This window comes from Drosophila sechellia, chromosome X (assembly GCF_004382195.2).
Source record: "Drosophila sechellia strain sech25 chromosome X, ASM438219v1, whole genome shotgun sequence".
In the NCBI taxonomy this organism is placed as follows: Eukaryota; Metazoa; Arthropoda; class Insecta; order Diptera; family Drosophilidae; genus Drosophila; species Drosophila sechellia.
Genome location: NC_045954.1, coordinates 18846450 through 18869655, shown reverse-complemented (window position 1 = coordinate 18869655; position 23206 = coordinate 18846450). Strand labels below are relative to the sequence as shown.

At 46.7% G+C, this 23206-nt stretch overlaps 3 protein-coding genes across 4 annotated transcripts; 2 read left to right on the top strand and 1 right to left on the bottom strand.

Annotated features, from left to right (window-relative positions):
• The first annotated feature begins 5920 nt into the window (after positions 1-5920).
• Positions 5921-23065, top strand: LOC6614900 (cholecystokinin receptor). Its single transcript, XM_032725662.1, has 5 exons — positions 5921-6556; positions 17617-17817; positions 17879-18214; positions 22147-22444; positions 22522-23065. Exons 1-5 carry the CDS (start codon positions 6214-6216, stop codon positions 22937-22939), a joined length of 1596 nt encoding a protein of 531 aa, XP_032581553.1. The 5' UTR covers positions 5921-6213; the 3' UTR covers positions 22940-23065.
• Positions 6612-7306, top strand: LOC116802177 (mitochondrial import inner membrane translocase subunit Tim13). Its single transcript, XM_032725660.1, has one exon. The coding sequence runs from the start codon at positions 6696-6698 to the stop codon at positions 7059-7061; it is 366 nt and encodes a 121-aa protein (XP_032581551.1). The 5' UTR covers positions 6612-6695; the 3' UTR covers positions 7062-7306.
• LOC6614897 (probable cytochrome P450 308a1) lies at positions 19927-21811 on the bottom strand. Of its 2 annotated transcripts, XM_032725658.1 has the most exons (4): positions 21488-21803; positions 20901-21431; positions 20375-20845; positions 19927-20318 (listed from the first exon to the last, which is right to left on the bottom strand). In XM_032725658.1, exons 1-4 carry the CDS (start codon positions 21664-21666, stop codon positions 20030-20032), a joined length of 1470 nt encoding a protein of 489 aa, XP_032581549.1. In that variant the 5' UTR covers positions 21667-21803; the 3' UTR covers positions 19927-20029. The 2 variants fall into 2 exon arrangements, with proteins under 2 accessions (XP_032581549.1, XP_032581550.1); XM_032725659.1 differs by lacking the exon at positions 19927-20318 and having other exon boundaries at positions 20753-20845; positions 20897-21431; positions 21488-21811.
• Positions 23066-23206: the final 141 nt, after the last annotated feature.

Here is a 23206-nt window from a genome sequence, read left to right as displayed (position 1 = left end):
AAAGAGGGTGGAATCGACAAACATATTCTACAAAAACCAGGCTCTTATATCCAGAAAAGCGTAATTATTTTAAGTTGCTTACCAATATTGCTCAACTATTGAAAAACGAGCATAAGCACTTTTTCGAATACGTTTTCATTTGAAAACAAATAACTTTATATATTTTTCCCATACATTTCTTGCAATCAGTTTTCCAAGTTTCTCGCTTTGTAATTATGATTACCTAATGATAAATTCGAACGCTTTCGAGCATTCACAAACAATTAAAACCACAAATTGATTATTATTTTACTTATTTTTGAAAATTTCCGCGGTTGTTTGCAACTGTGTTTAAATTTCATTTGTATTATTTGGGGAACGTAATAAATTAGTCACAACGCTGACATGGTCTATCCCCAATTTGTTCCGCTTAATTCCATTTCGAAAAGGTCAGATCTGCCGGAAAAAAGGACCAACTGGCTGCACAGCTCGTCGGAGGAGGATTGCCGCATTCGATGCCGGCTGTTGAAGGCATGCCGGCTGAAATTGGAATCTGAATTAGAATGGCTCCCTCCTGATTTGGAGGGGCGTGCACAAATATTAATCATTCCACCGCAAAAAGCTGGCAAAACAGTAAACACCAAGCGGCGATGGGAAAAACAGAGTGAGGGAGCCGAGTCCGGGACCATGAAATAATAGGATGGACTGAGATGGGCACTGAACTAACATTTACCTTGGCTTGCCAAAAATAAATCCTGAGAAAAAGAAAACGGTTTACAAATAGCGGCCATAGCGCAGGTATTAATACATTTTGCCAACAGGCTGTCCTTATTTTTAGAAAGGAAAGCGTATTTTTTTTGTTTCGATTATTTGTTGCTTTTTTGGGTTCCGTGGACATGGGACCACCGCTGAGCTGGGCACGAGCTCTGATTGACAGTCCGGCTAAGCGATTGGGAATCCTGGACTCCTGGCCTCCTGGACTCCTACATCCCGGATCCTTGGGGCATCCTGATTGCTCAATTAATATCTATCTATGCTCGATTCCATTCGATTTTCCTGGCAGTGCTTGTTTACCAGATGTTTTGAATTATTAAACGGAGGCCGGAAGCCACAGAAGCCAGGAGAAACCTATTCATTGATTGGGTTGTGTGCGGTGCTTACTCCTTTCCGAATGTCCTTTTGGCTCTTTTTGAAGCTGGTATTTGCATAGGAATTTCAGGAAGTTGCACCCCCGTCGGTCGACTGGACGTTGGGTTTCATATTTTGTGGGTTTTATTTTTCGAATCAATCGCCGAGAGACTCAGCTAATTAACTGGCTAAGTGAGTGGATTTTCCTCGGGCGGATTGCAGACAGCCGTTCCCTTTGTTTTCCCTGGAAAAGCTCCACTCGATTTATGTATTTAGCGCCATCGCCCGCAAGAGCAAAGTACAAAAAACGAAATAAAAGAAGCAAAGGCGAGGGCGAAGCTGCGAATAAGCCCCGAGATTGCTCATTTCAACGTAATTCGAGTTTAAAACAACAAAAGGATCGTAAAATATTGCAGCCAGAACAACGGCAGCCAACTTAAATAAAAGTTTTCGGCGTTAAGAAGGAATTTCGAGTCGAGTGAAAGCCAAAAAGGATTTTGGGCCAAGTCAATAAACCAAAGGTCCTGGCAGGCGGGTCGCGGCTGTTCTGTCTGTCGAAGTCCATCCTGGTGGCTGGGACGACTCCCAAGTCCCATTGGACGCTTCTCTCCCTGGAGATCCCTAATTACTTGGCTGCGTAAATATATAAAATTAACTGCCTAATGATATTTATTCGGTGGGGCAAATGAAAATGCCATATCATTAACGTGCAACTCAACCAGTCGGACGACACCTTTAAACCTTCTCCAGTAAACAGTATCCAGTACGCAGTAACCAGTGCACAAAGCCAGATGTGCGCCCCATTAGGCCAGCTTTTAGCCGGCTTTCGTTCGGCCGGCAGCAAAAATTTAATATCCATTTGTGTGCTGTGGAAAATCCAAAGCATTTGCCATAATTATCTCGCTCTTCCCGTCCGATTGCGTGTCCCTAAGCCGCCTGCCAGGACCTGTGTGTGTCCGGCTCCTAATGCTGATTGTGATGCTGAGCATACGCAGAAGTGGGCGTAGCTGTCATGCTCCCGCAGCTGGGACACAACAGAAGACAGCGGCGCAGCACCACGCAGCAATTGAATCCCGTGATGCTCATCCCATGCCCTTCACAGCGCTGAGGACGAGGATGAGGGCCAGTGGTTATGGTGATCCCGCTCCTCGGGCGTGGGATATTCCGACCGACCTGCTGCCTGCTGCCTGCTGGGTCATCTTTAATGCGGCAGGGGTCTAATTATGGTCACGTGCTTGGGCAAGTCCATTTCCACGTTACTGCAACACGACTGAAAACACTTTTCACTTTTCAAAACGCGCGTTGAATTGCCATTGTGGTTCTTGATTTTATTTAATTGAATTCTTTTCCATGCAAACTTTTTAAGCTTACTTATTTGTGGAACAATGATTTTGGATTTTCGGGATTTATTAACGCTCCCTATAAAACGCGAATTCTTTAGCACCTTTCGCAATCAGTCTATTTAAGTAAGCACTTTTGTATCGTTACTACTGAAATTTCTTCTTTATCACTTTACTATTTTTGATTTGGCCAACTAAAACACATTTTAATTTTAGCCTTTTTATGCAATAACGCAAGTTCTTTAGCCAGCGGGCATTACTTTTCTGTTCAAGACTTATCTTTGCAATTGCAATTGCTGTATAATGGACCTCGGAGCGTCCATTTCCACGTAACTGGAATTCGATTAAGGCTCCTTTTCTTTGCCATTTTCTCCCCTCAGTGACCTCTGAACTTTAACCGTTTGTGGATGTGGATGCATTGTCAATCGGACAGAAAATTCAGGTTGGACATGACTCATGAGCAGAACTTTGTGCCAGCGTAGAATCAATTTACAATTGGCAAACTCCGGGTAGCTTGTTTATTACAGTTCTGTCCTCGGACTATCAGAAAGGAATTGAAGGCAGGACAGTATGGCGTTGTGTCCTTGAGTGGGTGGTTGTGGGTGGGTGGTTGGTGAAATGTCTTTGGTAATAAATGGCTTTGGATCGCGGGAACTAGCAGCTGAAATGGACTATTAATTCATTATTCAGGGGCATTCCCCGACCTGCTCATTATGCATTCACAGTGTATCTGTTGCTTCAGCTCTGTTCTTATGGGAATCACTGGCATTACCCATACTATATCTGTATTCGTATCTGTATCTGTATCTGTATCTGTAGCTGTATCTGTGTTCGTAGCTGGCCATTAGCGACGGCAACTGTAATTTTCGGCTGCCTGATTGCATTAACGGCCGGCAATCACTACTCCATAGAGTTTAAAAACAACAACTGAGCCATTGCGAATGCAAATACAATAATTAAAATTAATTAAAGCCCAAAGTAAATAAATAAAATGAAGGCTGGATTGCTGAAGTGCCAACGCAACACGACCGACCGCCAGACAAAAAACAACCGAAACACCCAAAGCCCAAACTCCCCATTTCGATCCGCCCAACGCTTCTGGCCACTTTAATTAATGTTGCAGTATTATTTATGCGCCCGACAAAGTTTGTCTCTCGCGGGAACTTCGCCCAAAGAGTCAAATTGAATTAATCAATTTAGGCAAACGTTAACCCACATTTTTTGGTGGAACACTCGGCAGCGCGGGTGCGAAACTTGCAGATAAAGTGAATCCGTTGGAAAGTTTTCGGGCGCTTGGACGGCCAAAGAATCCGTCTGCAGTTAATTTGGTCCACCAAAGTCGATTACTCGCCTGAACTGGAGCCCAAATAAAGTTTGCAAATTGCAACACAACCTGTTGAGGCCACCAAAGGCGTGGAAGCGGCAAATAAACCACTCGGGTTTCACTTTATGGCTCCTCCAGTGGGGCGAAGTGATTTATAAACTCGGGTCGCAAAGCAAACAAACGGCGACAAAATCTTTAAATAATGAGGCAAAGGTGTAAGCTGGAAGATGGCAGCTGGAGGGCCACGGAATCACCGGAGGTCCGCTAATTAAGTTGACAAATGTGGCCTTTCGTTGCCTCTTCCGCTCTGGCAGGAGCAGCCACTGATTCCGCAGTTCCTCGGGGAGACATGCAAATTACTCACCCAGCCACTCCAGCCACTTCAACCGATTGCCAAACATCGTGCGGACTCAAACATCTCGTTTGCCCCCGAATGTATGCTATGCTATCCGGTGAAAGCGATTTGTCCTGCTCTCAGGCACTTCCGTAGGATTCTAAACGGGTTTGGCTATACCGGGCAGAACTTTAAACAGGGATGTAATGTAATATGATGTACTGAAGTAATGAAGCTATTGGTAATCTTAAGTTCAGATTATGTGCACCGTCTTTTTCGCCAATTCTACTTCTATCACTAAGATTTCAGCCATTGCAATATATTCATTTTCTTTTTTTTTTATTAATCGAAATTATTTTGTTTAATTGACTAGCGTACTATTACCCTTCTTGGGCAACTTAATCTAATCGGCATCACTTTGCACTATAGGCTGAATGCTACCTTTTTGTGGCCAAAATTAATATAATCAAAACGGAGAGAGATATTTCCTTTCCGGTTTTTTGTAGTGGGTTACACTGGGCCATATCTTATAAGATACCAAAAATTGTGTGCGTGGCACCGCCCGTAATATATATTTTATGGTTTGTAACTCCAGAACGGATAAAGATATTCAATCTTCCACTCTATAATTTATCAGACATTGACTGCCAGCCTGTAGATCTTCGATCGTCGATCGATTTAATGCTATAAACGGTCTCCATTTTAAGCCAATCTGTGTAATTTCTTTCATATAGCTTCAGATATCTTTTGCAAGCAGTCCACTTTTGCGACAATCTATAGCACAAGTTTTTGCAATGTTTTTTTAATCTGTCCTGATTATCATCACATACTGAATCAGCTATTGAGATTTTATATTCATTATTATTCTTGCACGTTTACTCGCAGCAGAGCACCAAATTTTAAACATTTCCGCATTTGAGAACCTGAAGTTGCGACCTAAAAACGTTAATTAAAAAAAAGTGCGCAAAAGTGCACTTTAAGATTACATTCATTATAGTTTCAGCTAATGCACCTAAAAGCGCAATTTACAACACTCAACTACAGGGACAGCCACAAGAAATTCAACAATTCAAAATCACAAACACATAGTACAAGCCAGTCCCATTCGATCCCATTATCACTTGTTAAATAAAAACGTTTCTTTGTGTATTTTTTATTAATTTATAAGTGATTGTGTTGTTTGTAAGCAAGGCTCTTAGAATTGCGGTTTTAAACAGCTGATATCTTAACCGTGCGGGATTATTTTTAAATTTCTGGTACGCAACACTAAAGTCTAATCTTATATTAACATAATGGCTTAATCAAAACTTAGTAGTATGTATTGTACAAAAAACCCATCCTGCCAATGAACTGAATTGAGTCGTCAAAACATATATTCCAAATTAATGTCCTTGTAACAACGCTCACTCGATGCCACCACCATCCACCATCACTGAATCGTGGATGACAGCAAATCATCGTAATTGGGTGATTTAGCGACTTTTTTCATATGGTTTTCTCTTAGCAGATTTGTGGGTTGTAATAAATGAAGTTCCTTAAACGTGATCGAAAGGATAACTAGAGCTACTACTAGCCCTTAGGCAGTGAGCACAGCGTGCATATATCAACAAGTTCAGCTGGCAACATGTTGCCGCGCCTGTGGTGAGTTGGGCCTCTGTGTCCTTTGGCAGCATGTTGCGGTCGCTTGGCGCTGGCTGGTGGTCACAAAAAGCGCCGACGTTTGCCGTCAGTGCTTCGCGAAGATTGCGAGGCGCGACACACATCGCGGAACCCGAACTCCATACGGCTGTGCCGACACTCAATCCCGACCTAAGCCCAATTTTTGTTGCGTAAAGTTGACGAAGTGTGTCCACAGTGCAAGTGCAAGTCCCCGATTGCGAGTGCTGTTCCGGGATCACAAACGAGCATCCTTCTTCGGCCTCACGATTGACGCCTTCTACCGCTTCCTGCGCCAGGCGCTGCCGCTGGCCAGGGAGGCCGCGATCCACCTGAATGGCAGCAACGAGATCTCCGCAGTCGGCGCCGGGGTCACCATCACTGGGACACCCGGCGATCTACTCAACTACAGCGGGCTGGAATTGGATCTCGGATTGGATCTGAATCTGGACATGGACCTAGCCACCACTCCCAGCAGCAGCACCTTGGCGCCGGCCGTAACCGGCAGGACAGAGGGAAACAGGAGCGTGGTGCGGGTCAGTGCCGATGTGCCCATCTGGGTGGTGCCCTGCTATTCGGCCATCCTGCTGTGCGCCGTGGTCGGGAACCTGCTGGTGGTGCTAACGCTCGTCCAGAATCGTCGCATGCGCACCATCACCAACGTTTTCCTGCTCAACCTGGCCATCTCGGACATCCTGCTCGGCGTATTCTGCATGCCGGTGACCCTGGTCGGCACTCTGCTGAGGCACTTCATCTTCGGCGAGCTGCTCTGCAAGCTCATCCAGTTTGCTCAGGGTGAGTGGTCCAGGCCAGTAGGCCAGTTCATTTATGTCTTGTCCGTGTCCAAATTTAAAGGTTATCCCAAGCTCCCAACTGTAAATTCCGCAATTATTAGTCCCTATCCCCGTGACCGAGGCCCAGAATCGCTTGTCGAATGGCCACGAACCAGCACGACCTCGAGCGGATTCGGCAGCAGATCGTGTTGGCCAACATCCAGGAGCTGATCCAGAAGATGACGCGTCGCTGCTTCGACGTATGTATCGCTTTGCCGGAAACGGAGTTGCGCTCCACGGAGCACGACTGCCTGGCCAACTGTATGGATCGGTTCATGGACTCGGTTCAAGTGGTGTCGAGCCAGTACTTCCGTCGCCGACGTCGCCATCAGCAAGTTCGTTTGGCCCGCTCGACCACCTCCTCCGCATCACCAACCGCAGCCGCATCCACATCCATGCCCATATCCGCAGCAGCAACCGAATCTGAGTCCGCATCTAGTGCCTCCAATGACGAAAAGGTCAAATAATGGTTAAGTCTAGACAGATAGCCACGTGTGGAGTTTATTCCAAGTCCAAAACGAAGTCTGCTCCGTCGTAGCCCCAGATCCCCAGTGTACCTGGGTGATGGCCACTTGTCTCATTGGTGGTCACACTTTCAGATCTTTGGGAAGGCAAGAAAGTGGATTTTCTGCAGGCGTGGCCATCGATGATTTCTTGCTATTGGTCCCTAACAAAATCCTAGTAGAGGCTTCAGTAAATAACGATTGGCAGAAAATAAAGATCTAGTTTGCTGTACACTCACTGTGCTGTTAGGTTCTCTTTAAAAATCACCCTTTTGAAATCACTTAGCTAAGCTAAATATTATACACAAAGTAGTGTAGTGGGATGAATATTAGTTTTAGATGTCCATACTGTATATTTTAGATTGTGCGCTTGTGCACATCACTTTTCCACTTAGGAAAACTGAGTCTGCCATCGATTTCACGCACAATTTCCGTGCTTATTTATGGCCTAAATCATATTTTGTTGGCAAGAACGCACTATATCTCGTCTCCCAATCTGCATCCGCCTGAGAATGGCCGTATTTTATGATGGCCCGCATCTGCGTAACGACAGTCGGGGTTTCCCCGAGCAGCGAGCACCGGGCTTTGGGTTCCTCAAGGGTTCAAAAGATTAAATAGGCCCACGCACACAACACACACACGCACTCATACACACGCACACTGTAAACATGCGGGGGATGCTCTTTAAAACCATTTTGAACTCAATGAGTGAGCCCAAAACTCAAGTTGGGTCCTTGAAAAGTCCAGTCAGATGGGTAAACATTCTCACCAGACATTAATTTGTGTCTCCAGCTCAGATAAGGGTGATGTGGGTGGTGATACTCATCAGATGAGCCCGGTTCAGCCATCTGTGATATGGTTCGCCTTCGGCGTGATTCCATGTCCTGTCGGCAGTGGCACAGAATGGAGCAGAGAAATGGCCCTGACACCTGTCACAAATGCTCATCAGCATTTCGGTTGAGGCCGTTTTAAGGAGCCGAACGGCATTAATTTGCTTATTTAACCAAAGTGCATGCCATCGGACATTCTAATTATTTGCTCAGCGTTTAGGAGAGGTCCTCAACCTGTTTCACCTCCTCGGACTCCTTGGAGGCGCATCCAAACGGAAGATGAAGCTCAGTCCAGGCCAGCCATCCTCCATTCCCGCAAGATTAATCCAGGCTGATCCGCATTTCCAATGCAAATTGCTCGCCCGCCGGGAGCTCTGCTCCTGCTCAGCATTCTGGTCAATTTCCATGTGTACGCGGAGTCGATCCGGAGCCTTCTGCTCTTTACCCGGCTCCTGTTACCCTCCCCCCTTGTTCCCTTGTTCCCTTGTTCCCTTGCTCCTTTGGCATTGAGGCACTCAAGAATTGCTTTTAACCGTGGCAATATTGCGAAAATCACTCTGCTATGCAGCGTCACGTCGCGATTTTCTTGTAGTGTTCCGTTCCGAAGCCCCTTTCCCCCACCAGCTCCATCCGCTCCGCTAGCTGCTCCACATCCTTAACGTCCCCTCGCTGATCCTTCTGACACCCTGCCTTGCATTTTCATGACTTGTTTCCTGTTTCCTGCGTTTCCGTTTCAGACGTGCTGGTAATGTTGTTTGTCTTGCTGCAAGTTTGTTTTCGGTACTGCCGGAACCGCTGCTCCATCCTGTCCCCCCGTCCACTGCCCCGGCATCCTCACGTATCCTGGCGTACCCTGGCATATCCATCTTGGCCGCCCCCGCACTAACTTATTAACAACATAATAACAATGGCTGGCGAACAAGTTGAGCGCTCAGGCACACACATGCCAATTTGTTCAGCAAGCACTCGGCGCTGTCTCGAGCCCCAGAAAGGCCCAGAAAGAGAGCTGGCATTCAGTTTCCAAGGACTCCTCGCCCTCATCCTCATCCGCATCCGCATCCTTGTTCGCATTCCCATTCCTTTCCATCTGTTGCACGGGGCGTAAATCTGAAAATGTCATCGCTGGCCGGGCTGAGGCACCAATTTATGGCCATCATCACGTCAAGGTGCAGCGATGTCCTGCCACGTCGCCTTCCTGGCTCCCTACTATCCCACCTGCCTCCTTCCGAAGTGGTCGTGACCGCGCCCCTGGATTTATGATCGTAATTATGCAGTAATGTTGTAATGTTAGTAATGTTGGCATTGTCCATTACTTATGCAAATCGAAACCGAAGGATAAACTCCTGTAAGTCCATATTGGTTATAGCTTCTACATATTCGATCTACCAAGAATTTCAACAAATTCACAAGCGAGCCAGCAATAACAAGCTCAAAGTTAGTCGGAATATGGGGAGCTACTAAAAATACATAGTTGTTGACTTTTGGCTCAGCATTAGAGGTAATAAAACTCAAAACGATGGTCTATTCATGGTCCTTTTCTTTTTTGCAAGAAATTCCTCCTTGAAAGCGCACATCTTAGCAACTAATATTAGCAACTAGTATTAGCAACTTTGTACCAAAAAGAGTGTTAGAGGAAAGTGTTCCGTTTGATGAACACTTTAAGGCTAGAACATAATCTCAGATAAAATGTTATCGAATTAACTCCATTTGATATCCAATTAAGATACCTATGTGCTGGTAAGGCAAAGAAAAGGCTTCTCTGTGGCTCTTAAAAAAGGACATTTGTGTGCGGACATGACATCCTTAGACCAAAGTTTATGGCTTCGGGCCTTAGAATTTTCTCTATTCCACTGCTCGACCTGGTTGCACTTTTTGTCCCCAGGCGGCGGGACGTCCTTGACGGCCTTGAACCCTGACCTGTGGATGGGCCACCCATTGGTGGCGCGTCCAACTCGTCCAAGTCGCTGACAGCTCGGCAAATTAATGATTAATTGAATTTTCCTTGCTTCTGTTTTGGGTGCCTTTTTTTTGTTGTTGTCCGTTCTATTATTTCTTGTTTTCTTGGCAACACAAATACAAATCAGCGCCACGCAGACGTAATCATTAATTAGGCGAGCAGGGAGCAAAGTGTCTCAAAAAATGTGGGCGCAGTGCAATTCCAGCTAGTTCTTCAAGGGCCAAAAGCACTCGTAATGAGCAAATTTATGCACAAACACACAGTTTCTACAGTTTCTGGTGGAGCTTGGCAAACATTAAGGGGCCAAATGGCATAAGTAGTAAAACGAATTGAAATAAGAACTAACCACGATGCTCTTCACTGGCAACTCGTTTTTCTTTTTTTCTATCCCCCGCCCCCCCATGTGGGCGGTACATGTTATTGACGCCCAGAGTGCCGCCCCATGCCACATGCCACCCCGTCACGCGCCCACTCAGTTTTTGTTTGGCTCCAAAGTTTGAACGGCATCTGCAGAGAAACGGGCTTATTTGACTGAGGAGGAGGAGGAGGTTGGCGAAGGACGCAATTATTTGAACTTATGTACACAAGTGCACATACATATATATGTATATATATGTATACATACATACTGCGCTGTGTATGCCCGCCATTTTCATGTTCATGTTGTTTTTGCCTTTTAATGAGAGTTAACTGGGCGGGAACTGGAAACTCCACGGCCAGCGATGAATATGAATGCGCCACTCAACTTAATCCCACTCAATCATTATGGGCCAATCGCGTCCAGTTCTTTTTGTCCATGGTTCTGCAATTGTCCTCTCGGCTCGTACACAACCCCAACTTTATTTGCACCGAACCTATCTGTACCGATCTGAATTCGTATTGCATGTCGAACTCGACACTTTATGGCGCACAGAAATTGTTTTGTAAGCGAAATAATAGCAAGTTATGACACCCAGAGTTGCACACAATTGACATGGTTATTGATTTTCAATTATATAAATATTTGCAACTAAGGTTAAAAAGCCTCTGCTACCACTGATGTCCTGTGCAAAAAGCATTTAAATACCGTGTTCATCGGCAATCTGTGTGCTTCTGTGCATTTTCAATTTGCATACACCTGCCCATATAGAGGCGAAAGTGATGTGTTAAATTAAAATATGCTCCTAATAAACGTTTTTCATCGGTTTCCCGTATAATTGTTTCCTGGCTTTCAACAGTACACTGCACGAAATTTGAAGCTAACGCGCGAGTGGAGCGTGTGGCACGAAACCAATTGATTTCGTCGGTTTTAAAGCACCTGCCCCATTGATTTCGAGGCAAAAGCTTATATTTGTCAAGATCATAATCAAAGCTGTCGGCCATTAAATAAAATGCTCGACGAGAGAAAAGAAACCCATTAAAAACTGAGCGAATTAAAGCGATATTAAGCGCCGTTTTTTGCGTGTGAGTATTATTTGCGTGGCGAAATGAAATATACTCCTGAGCTGAATTAATGAGACCCGGGAGGCGGGGAGAAGTGGGTGGGCTTTGCGGACAAGCATCTTAAGGCCGCAAGGACATCGGGCACACGGAGCATGGAGCATGGCACACGGGCACAAAGGGAATACAAATGAATGGTGATTTTTCAGCTCCTTTTGGCCTTTTGTGGATTTCCATGGGGAAACCATAAAGTGCGGTTGACAGGGTCTAATGTGAAATTAAAATGGCTTATATGCAACGCATACTGTTGCATTCATGTCAGCCACACACACCCACACACAAACATCCATGCACCCAAGCATCCACAGCTCAACTGTCCATCTTTTGTAGCGGGTCAAGTTGCCATCAAGAACACGGTTGTGCCACTGCCTCTGCTCATCCTGTTTTCCAGCCAGGTATTGGATCCCGAACACCAGCCACCCGGCCATCCCTACAACTTGCCGCAAATTTCCTTGGACCCAATTTATTTTGCAATTTATCGCTGGATAAAAAGTGACTGCGAAAGGCATTTCAAAGCGGAGGCGCAGGACATTGAAAAAACAGTGCCATGGCAACAATTACGGCGTGTTTAAGTAGCCCGTCGGGTGAAAGTCACGCCGTGAACTGTCACTTTCTCCCCTTCGTTGGATGGCATAAAAGATAGGTTGTTTATAGTTGGCATCAAACGGAAAAAGGCCGGGCAAATGTCGCAGATTGAATGGAGTGCTCTGAAGGGAATCGGGGTCACCAAAAGCTGGCTTTAGAGCCCAGAAAGTCAGCTCAAAGACTACTAGGTATTTTGTGATCAAATGAAAGCGGGAACAACATAAATAAGAAGAAAAGTTAATTGCTATTAGCACATTAAAATGTCCAGGGACACCGAACTACAACTTAAAAGCATCCTGAACTTGTCTCAAATGAATGTTAGTGGAGATCGGGGTCACCAGATATTATATTCCACCTTGTTTTGATAGACAGTTTAGTAGATTGCATCAAAATTAGAAAAGAAGCCAGTCCGCAGGCTGAAAAAGCCCAATTAATAACTTAAATTCTTGGCTGAACGATTAGCATGCATTATTAACTCACAAATATATGGCTTAATATGTACTTTTATGCAGAGCACTCACAAATTGTGTCACATTCAGCACATTTTCAATTCGTCTAATTAAAGTGACCAATAAATTAACGCTCGACAAGAAGGACAAACTTAAATGCACTTCAAATGGCGCCGAACCCATCAAGATTTTCCATCAATTTGCAAAAGTGTTGGCCAAAAGTGAGGCTCCCCCACCTGGGAACTTTGTTTCCGTGAACTTTGCACCGGCACGCGGTGAATGCGAAATGCATTATTCACTTTTATGTCTCTTTCCTGAACTGCTGCCCCGGGCAACAAAAAAAGAAAATAAATCAGTTTGCAACTGTAGAATCTTACCTCGACTTCCTGCAGCTACTCGAACTCCAGTTGCAATGTCCTAGTTGCCCACCTCCCTTGGTGATGCAGTGCAGCGGCAGTTGGGCTGTCCGTAAATCGAGCGACATAAAGCGGTCACCCAACAATGGCCATTCGATGGGAGTGCGACAAAGCTTTCACCTAAACCTCCCCGGCCATGTCATGCATGCGAAATGGAGTTCTCGAGGAGCAGCTAGTGAATCTTTAATGGCTTCATCGATTGCGGGGCGACGGAAGCTGCAAAAACTTTCGGTTTTTAAGCTACACTCGGTTTGGTAGTTGGACACTCGATAAATTTGCCCAATCACCCGAAAAATATGCAACAGCTTTTGGGGTTCAGTCCGCTCTAGTTTTCCAATTAAAATGCAAAGTTCTAGAGTTTCTAAAACTCAATACTCAATGCAGCACGTCCTCTCCGCCGTCGTCATCCTTGGCCAAGGAGATCTCACTCGATTTGGCCATAGAGTGTGTAGGACATTTTAATTTGTTGTGTTTTACAATTTGCCCCCATACAAATTCATGTCGATTGAGGCTTTTTCGCCTGAGTCCGCTCAGTTTATGGCACTTTTATAACTCACATGTATGTATGTAAATACAAACATATGTTTATACAGACAGGCGAGGACCCCCGGGGCGGTAAAAAAGTTGCTCTCTTTTCCGATGGCCTTAACTTGGCGTATCAATATGTGGGGGGAAAACAATGGGAAGCAATTTTTTCAAATAATTTTACGGGCGAAATCAAAAGGAAGTTGCCCGGGATGAACAACAACACGCGGCGCATCGACCATCTGATACCTCTTGTCTATCCTGGTGCAGAATCCTTTGTGGGCGCCACAAGTGGAGGGTAGTGATCTGTTTATACCATCGACATTCATCCGGAAAAAAAAGCATATCCTTGTGCCTTTTCAATCTGGCCATCTTGCCACCCAGCCATCCTGCCATCGAGCGTCGAAAAGGCCAAACTTTTGCACAACCGTTTTTTATTGTTGACTCAAATTTGGAATTATTTTTATTTGAGCACCGTGGAGGGACACACGCACTGAGTCCATAAAAATCCACTTTCAGTTATGTGGCAGTGGGTGTAACTGGAAATGCCGAAAGATGGACTTATTGTCATAGAGTATCGCATCGAATGGGGCGCTAAATCAAAAACAACGACCAGAGGGCAATCCGGAATTGGATTGGTTTCGAAATCTGGAATTCGCGGTGGGGGAAATTGAAAATGGGCCATGTTTTGGCAATCGATTTGCATGCGCCGCTTAAAGTCATTTCCAGTTTGATAATCATAATTCATGAAGCTATTTTGTATTGCAATTTTCGCATATAAATTACATTAAATATTTACGTCAGCCGTGAAAAATACATAAATAGTGCGTCTGCTGAGTGCGCCGAGTCCTTTGTATCCGCATATCCTGTTCAAACAATACTGCGCTATAGTCGAAATACAAATATTTGCGCAGCAAATGAAAAGCATTCAAATCCGGTCGCAGAGGTTAACCGTAGTAGTTTTTAAGCCGCCTGGCCGCCGCACCCGGCAAACTTTTCGATCCACTCTCGCAACTAGCAGCAATTAGCTGCGGTCGCATTTCATTGTGCTCCCCACTATTTGCACTAAACTTTACACTCATTAAACAGGCGAGAAATTATTGCAGCGAAGTGTCCGGGATTAAAGTGTTGCATCTGATCCCTCCGCCAGCCGGATGATGAGGCGATGGCGCGGTGGGTTCCTGGCAGTCGGCCGCACTTTTAATTGGTATTCAACTTTCTCCTTTGACCTCACAACTCACAACTGGCTCGTAATTTACCAACCAAGTAAGCGACTTTCCCAGCTCCGTTCCGACCTGCTTGGTCACCTCAAAAGCTGAAGCCGGGAAGACTGTTCGCTAAGCCGCACTCAAAGGTTGCCTCTGTGTTTGCCTCTGTGTTTGCCTTGCCTTTGCTGATTTGAGATGAAGATAAACAGAAATAAATGAAATGTTACATTTGTGTACCTGGAAAATATTCACAAGCCAAGTTTTGTAAATTAAATTATACATTTATATTTTAGTGCAGTGCTGGGAAAATCCCCAAGACGTTGGTGTTGCATTAAAAATAAAGTGCTTAAAAGTATGCAATACAGAATTGATAATCCTGCATTAGCATGTTGATTCATCTGAATATTGAGTTACATACCACATTGAAGCCTAAAAGTATCTTCATTTTGCACTTATCAGATAAATATTTGATTTACTTGTATATGCTTAAATCATAGCATCTTAATCTATCAATCTTTACCTTCCCTAGCTTCTTTAGATTTATTCAACCCTCAACTATTTCTATCACAAGATATTCTCTCAGTGTACATGCGGTGGGTATTCCCAAAAGTTTAGGCAAATTGCCCGTGGCATTTGGCTTGCCAGAAACGGATGCCTGTCGAAGTGCAGCTAGTTCTTTTGGGCAAAGGCCAGTTATACTTTTGCGGTTGTTAGCTTAATTTAATGTAACTTTCGACATGGCCAGATGGAGTCGAAAGGTGAGAGCGGTGTATCTGGAGAAGATCGAAAATCAAATAACCAGCCGGAAAATGTTTGGCCACAACCCTCTGAGGAGAATCCACTTGGCCTTTCGAGTGGATGGGTGGATAGATGGATGGTTGATGGATGGAAACCGGAGCGGCTGCCCACCTCCAGAGCACACGCACAGCACAATTAGCAGTTATGAAAAGTTGAAAGTTCATTTTGTGCAGCACCAAAACGAAAATGTGATGAAAAGTTCGCACTGACCTTTTGGAATTTTTCATTGTGAACGAAGAGCTGGCCGAAAATGATTTTGACAAAAAGCCGTGGGCGACAATAAACAGATGAAGTCTGAGGCATGTTTGCGGTCCACTTAATTGCAGGCCAAGAAGCTCATGAAATACTCTGGTAGCCACAAACTGGATGCTCCATCCGTAGACCAAGCGAAATGATGGGATTCACTCGCAGAGGGAATGTGCAACAAAGCAACTAAAATGTAGGATTTTCCATTTGAAAGCCCACACTTTCGTTTGATTTGTCACAGTTTGCAGCATGTATGTATAAAGTTATATCCGCACTGCCCGGATATTTCTGCATGGCAGAACCATTTCAAATTTTGTCACTCGAACACGCACCCAAGTGCAGAACGCCAGCATGTGAGAATGCGAAATGCCAGGACACGCGGAGGTGACTGGTGGCTTTTCGATGGCGGAGGATGGTCAAGCCACGAGGGGCACCGAAACGGGAACCCGGCTCATTGTCATTTTCCGACCCGAGTTGGCTTTGAGCACCTGAGAACCAGTCGACCAGTCGGCCAGTCTACCTGTCGACCAAATGTGGACACAGGCTCCATTCGAGATGACTGCTTGTCAACAGAGCCATCAAATTGACATTTTCCGAACAAACGCGTTGGCTTCCACTCGAAATTGGCCGAAAAATAAATGTCCTTATAAATCACTCGTCTTTTATCTTTAAAATATAATTTAAATTCAGTGAATAAAATACGCAATAACCAATTCATTCGCTAACAAAAACTATGTTGGCTTATAATTTATGCCCAATTTATTATGAACTCGAAAAAAAGATATGAAGATTTGATATTTATATGAATAAAAATACCTATATATTACCAGTTTTTATTGATAATTTGCGATTTTGCCACTTGCCATTTGCCACTTTTCACTACCGGCTGCCACGCCCCCGGAACGCCAGGAAAATGGGCGTGCGAGTATTTTGCCTTTCGTTGAATTCATTGTTAGCCCACGTCGCGGTCCGGTTTCTATTTTCAGTATATCCATAAAATTAACATTTTTTTTGCGGACTCTCAAAATCACTGAGCCATGGTCCTCGTGGTCCTCCAGTTTGCATTTCCCAGCCAAAAGGAAGGTGGCAAGGGGTAAAGGGGCAAAGGGGTAGAGGGTGCGTATATGGCGGCGCCACGCGACGGAGCTAAATTTAATTTTGTTAATGAGCTCGGCTCGTTCCGTTTCATCATCCCGCCAGCGAGCCAGGCACACTCTGCCGTCCTACTATTTTGCATTCGCAATTCTAAAAGCCTCAACCCGTTTTTGAGGTGGTCCATGGTTCCAGAATCCACTTGCCAACTGGAGCGAGTGTGTGTGCGTGTGTTTTGGCCTTTATTGCGCTCTTGGTGCCCACCAGGATTAGGCTGTGGATAGGCATTGGGAATGGGGTTGGGGAATGGGAATGGGACTGGGGGATTGCCATTGGGATGGCGATTAGAACGACAATGGACCATTGCCGGAAACACTTGAAAACTGTTCGTGTGTTGGCTGGGGACTTTGATTAAAAGCGGCACCATTGCTATCAAGCGGCAAGCCGAAAAGCAGAAAACAAAAAAAAAAAAAAATTAGGGAAAATAAACAAGTTGGATCTGACAAAGACATTAACATTTTAATTGTTCCGGCAACGCAATGGAGTCGTGGACCAAGCGGAACAATTGCCAATGAGTGAGTTCGAATAAAAGTTTATGGGGTGAAGCGAAGGGCAGTCGGGAAAATGGCCATTAATATTGGAGCCATAAAAGTTAAAACTTTTCGACGGGTGGCAAATGGCAGGCGTGGATTAGCAATATATCCCATGCCGCCGGGAAATTGACCCCAGCCATTATTTGCCACAGAGATGATTATGTTAGGCAATAAACAAATTTAAATTTTGAATCTATCTAATTAAGCTGCTCGATTTGTGAATGAAAATGGCAAAGTTACACTTATACATAGTATAAATATATAATCTAATGTAAATATTGTAGTTACTCTTAGATTTTTGTATCGGTTGGTAACTTCTCTGATTTTCCAATTCATTGCAGCCGCCTCCGTGGCCGTTTCCTCCTGGACACTGGTGGCCATCTCCTGCGAGCGCTACTACGCCATCTGCCATCCGCTGAGGTCGCGCACCTGGCAGACGATCAACCACGCCAACAAGATCATCGCCATCATCTGGCTGGGGAGTCTGGTGTGCATGACGCCCATCGCCGCCTTTAGCCAGCTGATGCCGACCAGTCGACCAGGTGAGTGTGCGTCAGTCTGCGCCAGGACACTAATCCAGGAACTAACCCCCTGTCTGGCCAGGACTTCGCAAGTGCCGCGAGCAGTGGCCTGCGGACAGCCTCAACTACGAGCGGGCCTACAACCTGTTCCTGGACTTGGCCCTGCTGGTCCTCCCGCTGCTGGCTCTGAGCTTCACCTATCTGTTCATCACCCGCACCCTGTACGTAAGCATGCGCAACGAGCGAGCCATGAACTTTGGCAGCAGTGGGCCGGAGGTCACCTCCTCCTCCGCCGCTGTCGCAGGAGCCGGCAGCCAGAGACGCGCCAACGGAAGCCACTGTCAGTCCCTCGACACGATTGTGCCACACCAGCACAATCCCCACCAGCAGCACCACCACCATTCCCAGTACTACTATGGTAAGGGGTTTATGCTTATTTTTTGAGATATTCGTAGATTTTTTGTCAGCCAGCGGGGTCATTCTGGGAATTCTGGGTTCAGAGGGTTCAGTGGCGTAGCATTAATAGTTGCGACTGTTGCCGGGACAGGGGGCGTCATTCGGGATTAGCTCAACTACTGAGCTTATCCGAGGAGCCAAAGCCCCCGAACTGCGTCACACACAATTTGCACGGCAAAGTTTCCCACGCACGAAAAGATTCGAGTGTCGACGACTCCTGCCTAAATCGCGGAAGTGAATTGAATGGCTGGCTGTGGGATGGGGTATGGGGAAAGGGGGCTAAAGCCTGGAGGAGCACTCTGTCCAAGTTTTCCAAGAGTGTGTACAAAGTGACAATAGCAAGCGAAAGCTCCCGGCGTTTTTACTTTCATTTGCATTCCCATCGCCGGCTTTAAGAGCATTCCCCATGGCTAGATGGCCCCTTCCCCCATCCACGGCGCATCCACGGCCCATCCTCTCCAGCTGCGGACGCTGTGAATAATCCCCAGATTATGGGCACAAAAATTCTAGGCAGCCCAAGGCAAAGCCGGCGCAAATCAATTCTGCTAATTCGCCTTTAATGCCGCCTTAAAGCGTGCTCCCAATAAATATATACATATATATATACATATCTATGTAAATTCAGAATATAGTATATGCTCGGCTGGCTGTAAATATAAAACAGTCCCTGTGGAGAGGCCTCCTGAAGAGGAACCTCCGCGGTGCTCCTCGGTGGATGCGAGTTGGTAACGTGACGTGTATGATAAATGCACACCCACAAGGCGAAGTCAACCGTAGAGTCCCCGTGGAAATCACAGTGAGCCTACCGAGCAACGGACTTACTTTAATCTTCAATTAATGTTGGTTCAATTAATGTTGGTTAGAGGAGCTCCTGCCACGAAGCAGGCATGAGGCAGTGAAGCAATAGAGCAGCGGAGCAGTGGGTCCCCGGGCGACTAATTTGCATGAAAGGGTTGGCGCCTCCAGGTGGTAAGTCCTTTATGCGAAATGGAAAGTGTGCATTAGCATAGACCTTCACTTGCCGCACTGAATTATCGCAGCACTCGAGGATTCATCGAGCGATTCATTTCCCTTCCTAGGCAACTGACCCCGCATGACCCATGGACCAGCACGGACATGCCAGTCTGCCCGCTGTTAAAAAGGTCAATTTAAATGCCGTAAATTATGCACGAGACGAGCATTTAAGCGCTCGTTAAAGGCCGTTATCCCATTGCCAGGATTCACCACTGGAGCCCGTGGGACGCGTGGCACTCATTTTCACACATACTCGCACTCCGTCCGCCTTTCTGTGTGACAATAAATTTGATTAAATTTTTAACTTTCTCGTTCCGTTTAAGGCCATAACGTTTGACATTACCCCGTCATAAATTTCCAAGCCAAAGAGCATTTATGTGTGTCGGCCGGGTCGCAAATGTCCCATCGCCGAACAAGCTGAACAATTTCATGGAAATTGCCATATTATTAGCAGCTCCACACGGCCTCCACTATGCGTGCCAAGAATCCGCCTCCTATCATCCGCAAACTGCGCTTTTGATGGCAATTTAAATTATGCTCAGCTGAACTACTCGCCCAACCGCAAACGGGAATAAAATTGCGAGGTTGTATATGGTCTCATTCCGCACTTGAGTATCCATTTCCTTCTTACATGCATCCCAAATGATTACCTTCACAAGCTGATAACTACGAATATAGTATCCTTTCTATGTAACATCTACAATGTAGGTACAACTTTAGCACAGAGTTCGTGATATAGGGATATAATCCCTTAAGTGCATCATTAATATCTACGTGTCCTTCTCTTGAAACGCAGCCAAATGCCTTTTCTGCTGGCGGTGAGGAAGGTGAGCGGAGACACCTCCACCCTGCACTGATCCTCATCCGCCAGCAGGACGCAGTGGTCCTGCAGGAGTGTGGCCAGTGCAGCCTTCGTCTGGAGCAGGCCAAGTCGCATTCCCGGACACATTCGTGGTCCAGCTCCGAAGCCCAGAAACCGACAGCCCACTGGTGGCTGAATCAGAAAGCGTTCTGGACGAAACTGGTTGGGTGCCGGATACACTGCGGGATCTCTGAAAAGGAAAAGTATTGTAGTTCGACAATCTGAGGCTTAGGGGGTGTCACCCACAGATGAATGGCCTGAACGGGCAGCACCAGCACTGTGCCCAATTGCACCTTAAGTGCGCTGCTCGCTGCTGGTTTCTGGTCTGGAAGGGTGAATGACTTGGTGCAGCGCTTCTGCAGAGCCTGCATGGCCGGATGAAGACGCAGTGCCTCCAAGAGTGCAGCTTCGCTATAGCGAAGTTCACCCAGAGCCACTGGGTCAATCAGATTGCCTGCGTGGCGCTGAGCCACTTCATCCAATTCGATGTGTAGCCGTCGCTGTGCATCCTCATTGAGGGCCAATTCGTAGAGGGCAAATGCCAGGAGCATCGCCGAGGTTTCGTAGCCCTCCAGTAGGAGAGTGGTGGCATGTCCTGCAAGCTCCTCCGTTCCCAAGCCCCTTTTGCTCTCCGCCAGCCATTGCAGGAGGTTGTCGCCACCACTTCTAGCCTCCACCAAATCCCTGAACCAGTGCTGCAGCGGCAGGGGTACGTATCTGTAAGGGGATAATGGATCAAAGGTTACACATTAGGGGGTTCTACATTACCAACCGGTGGCCAATGAGTCTACCCAATCGAGGAGAGTGGAGCAGTGACATGGTCTCCAGCAAACTCCAAACACTTGGCTGAAAGAGCGGAGCGAGCCATTCCAGCCAACGACTTGGTGGAGCCATCCTCTTGTGACTCCCCAAGCAATGGGCATCCAGACCGAAGATCGCGGAGGCAACCACTTGCAGCGTATAACGAGTGGCCAAATCCTTGGCCTCGAAGCGTCCAAGGGGCACCTGATCCCGGAGCAACTGACATGCTCTGGCCACATGTGGCAAGGTCTGACGCACTCGACTGGGTGTGAAGAGCGGCACCAGGTCGGCCCGCAAGACTCGCCAGCGGTCCCCGTTGGCGATAAAGGGATTGTGGCTAGCCAGGACATCGCGCTGGTTGTCCACATAAACGGCGTTGTCCGCACAGTCGGCAAAGTTACGGCCCACCAGGATCTGGCGCAGCAACTCCTGGTCACGCACCAAAATGGCGGGTTCGTTAAACAGGCGATAGAAACCCACATATTTCAGGCCCGGATTCCGACTGTCAAAAAAGGTTCATTACACGTGGCCTTAAAGGACTCTTTACGCTAATCTTACGTATAGATTTCCTGGTAAATCTCGCCATATGAGCGGCGGCCCAGGGCAAAGTCCAACATATTCCCAACCAGTGGCCAGCCAAAGGGTGCCACCAGTCCCAGGCGACGCCAGTGATTGCCCTGCCATTTCCAAAACAGAAGCGTGGCGGCCAAAAGGATAAATAGCACCAGTGGCAGCATTATCGATGAGCTTCTGCAAAGCTTGAAAGGCAAAATCCCACTCAACTTGCATTCCCAGTTGAGCTGAATACCTCAAAGCAGCTGAGAGTGAACCACGTTGCGTGATTCCATGATTGCGCTTCATTAGCCTCGTATTGCTGTATATCAATCAACTGACTGGTATGTTTCAATCACGCAAGATTCGAGACAGCTAACATTGGGCATGGCATTAAAAATGTATATTGAATTAATTTATATACCTACTATGCATAGCTATGGTTCAATATGTTTTCGGATAATAATCCTAGTATTTCAACTCTTAAATGCAATGTGCATATCTATTAAGCTGCGAATTCAAGTCGTGCAGTTTCAAATCATTGAGTGCATTTCTTCTGCTCAAAGTTTTTCTTTCTGTGCTTAACATTCAATTTGACAAATCTATCTATTTGCGAGACAAGTCAGATGTGTTTTGTGGATACCCTGTAACTTCCCATTTTGCAGATTACGGCCACTGTGGCAGCAAACGTCGATTGATCGGCGGAGGAGGTCCCTGCGAAGGAAGGAGGCATCTGTACTGCATGCGGAGCGCATCCGTGAAGTCCCTGCGCCATCAGCAGATCAACGGAGGAGGAGGAACCCTAAGCGGAACGGGAGCTGGAAATGGTGAGTGCTGCAGCCGGGTGCACAGAATGCGCCACCAGATGCAGCTTCAGCAGCAGGGATACGTGAGCGACAATGAGTCCCGGCGCAAGTCCTTGTCGCAGCCCAGTCTGCGGATCACGGAGGCGGGACTGCGGAGGTGAGTGCTCCATGGGATTCTTAGCCGCATGACCTACCGATTCGTGTGTCAATTTTCGCTTGCACGGTACCTTGCAGATCCAATGAAACCAAGAGTCTGGAGAGCAAGAAGCGTGTGGTCAAGATGCTGTTCGTCCTGGTCCTGGAGTTCTTCATCTGCTGGACCCCGCTGTACGTGATCAACACAATGACCATGCTGCTGGGGCCGACGGTGTACGAGTACGTAGGCTACACCTCCATCAGTTTCCTCCAGCTGCTGGCCTACTCCTCCAGCTGCTGCAATCCGATCACCTACTGCTTCATGAACGCCAGCTTCCGGCGCGCCTTCGTGGACACCTTCAAGGGGATGCGGGTGTGCGAGCGGCTGTGCGCTCCCTGCTGCTTCTGGCGGCGACGCTCCAAGAACGAGACGAACCTGTCGGTGGCCGGCAACTCGATTGCGCTGGCCAACTCGGTCATGTCCAGCCACACGATCCTGGAGAGTCCGCGACTCTGAGCCAGCCGCCTCCGACGGCAGATGGCCGAGTCGGAGTCACTTTAGGTTACCAATGGGTACGGATCGGGAGCGCCAATATGTGATGATGCAATGTAACTGCAATAGAAACTGTGGTTGTAAACGACATTCCGCCGCGTTCTGAATGTGTGTGGAAGTGGCCAGATGGATAGGTGGGTGGATGGAGGAGGTGCCGTGGCAATTGCCCCTCCAAATTGCTCTTCATCTTACCGATAAGTATTTTAATATATGCGTATGTGTGTTTGCTTA

Excerpts from the sequence above, each read along its gene's own strand:
- LOC6614900 (XM_032725662.1), top strand. The coding sequence starts at position 6,214 with ATGGACCTAGCCACCACTCCCAGCAGCAGCACCTTGGCGCCGGCCGTA. Across the intron at positions 17,818-17,878 it reads GATGCCGACCAGTCGACCAG|GACTTCGCAAGTGCCGCGAG; the intron begins GTGAGTGTGCGT and ends CTGTCTGGCCAG. Across the intron at positions 18,215-22,146 it reads CCATTCCCAGTACTACTATG|ATTACGGCCACTGTGGCAGC; the intron begins GTAAGGGGTTTA and ends CCCATTTTGCAG.
- LOC6614897 (XM_032725658.1), bottom strand. The coding sequence starts at position 21,666 with ATGCTGCCACTGGTGCTATTTATCCTTTTGGCCGCCACGCTTCTGTTT. Across the intron at positions 21,432-21,487 it reads ATTTACCAGGAAATCTATAC|TCGGAATCCGGGCCTGAAAT; the intron begins GTAAGATTAGCG and ends CTTTTTTGACAG. Across the intron at positions 20,846-20,900 it reads GGTAGACTCATTGGCCACCG|ATACGTACCCCTGCCGCTGC; the intron begins GTTGGTAATGTA and ends ATCCCCTTACAG.
- LOC116802177 (XM_032725660.1), top strand. The coding sequence starts at position 6,696 with ATGGCCACGAACCAGCACGACCTCGAGCGGATTCGGCAGCAGATCGTG.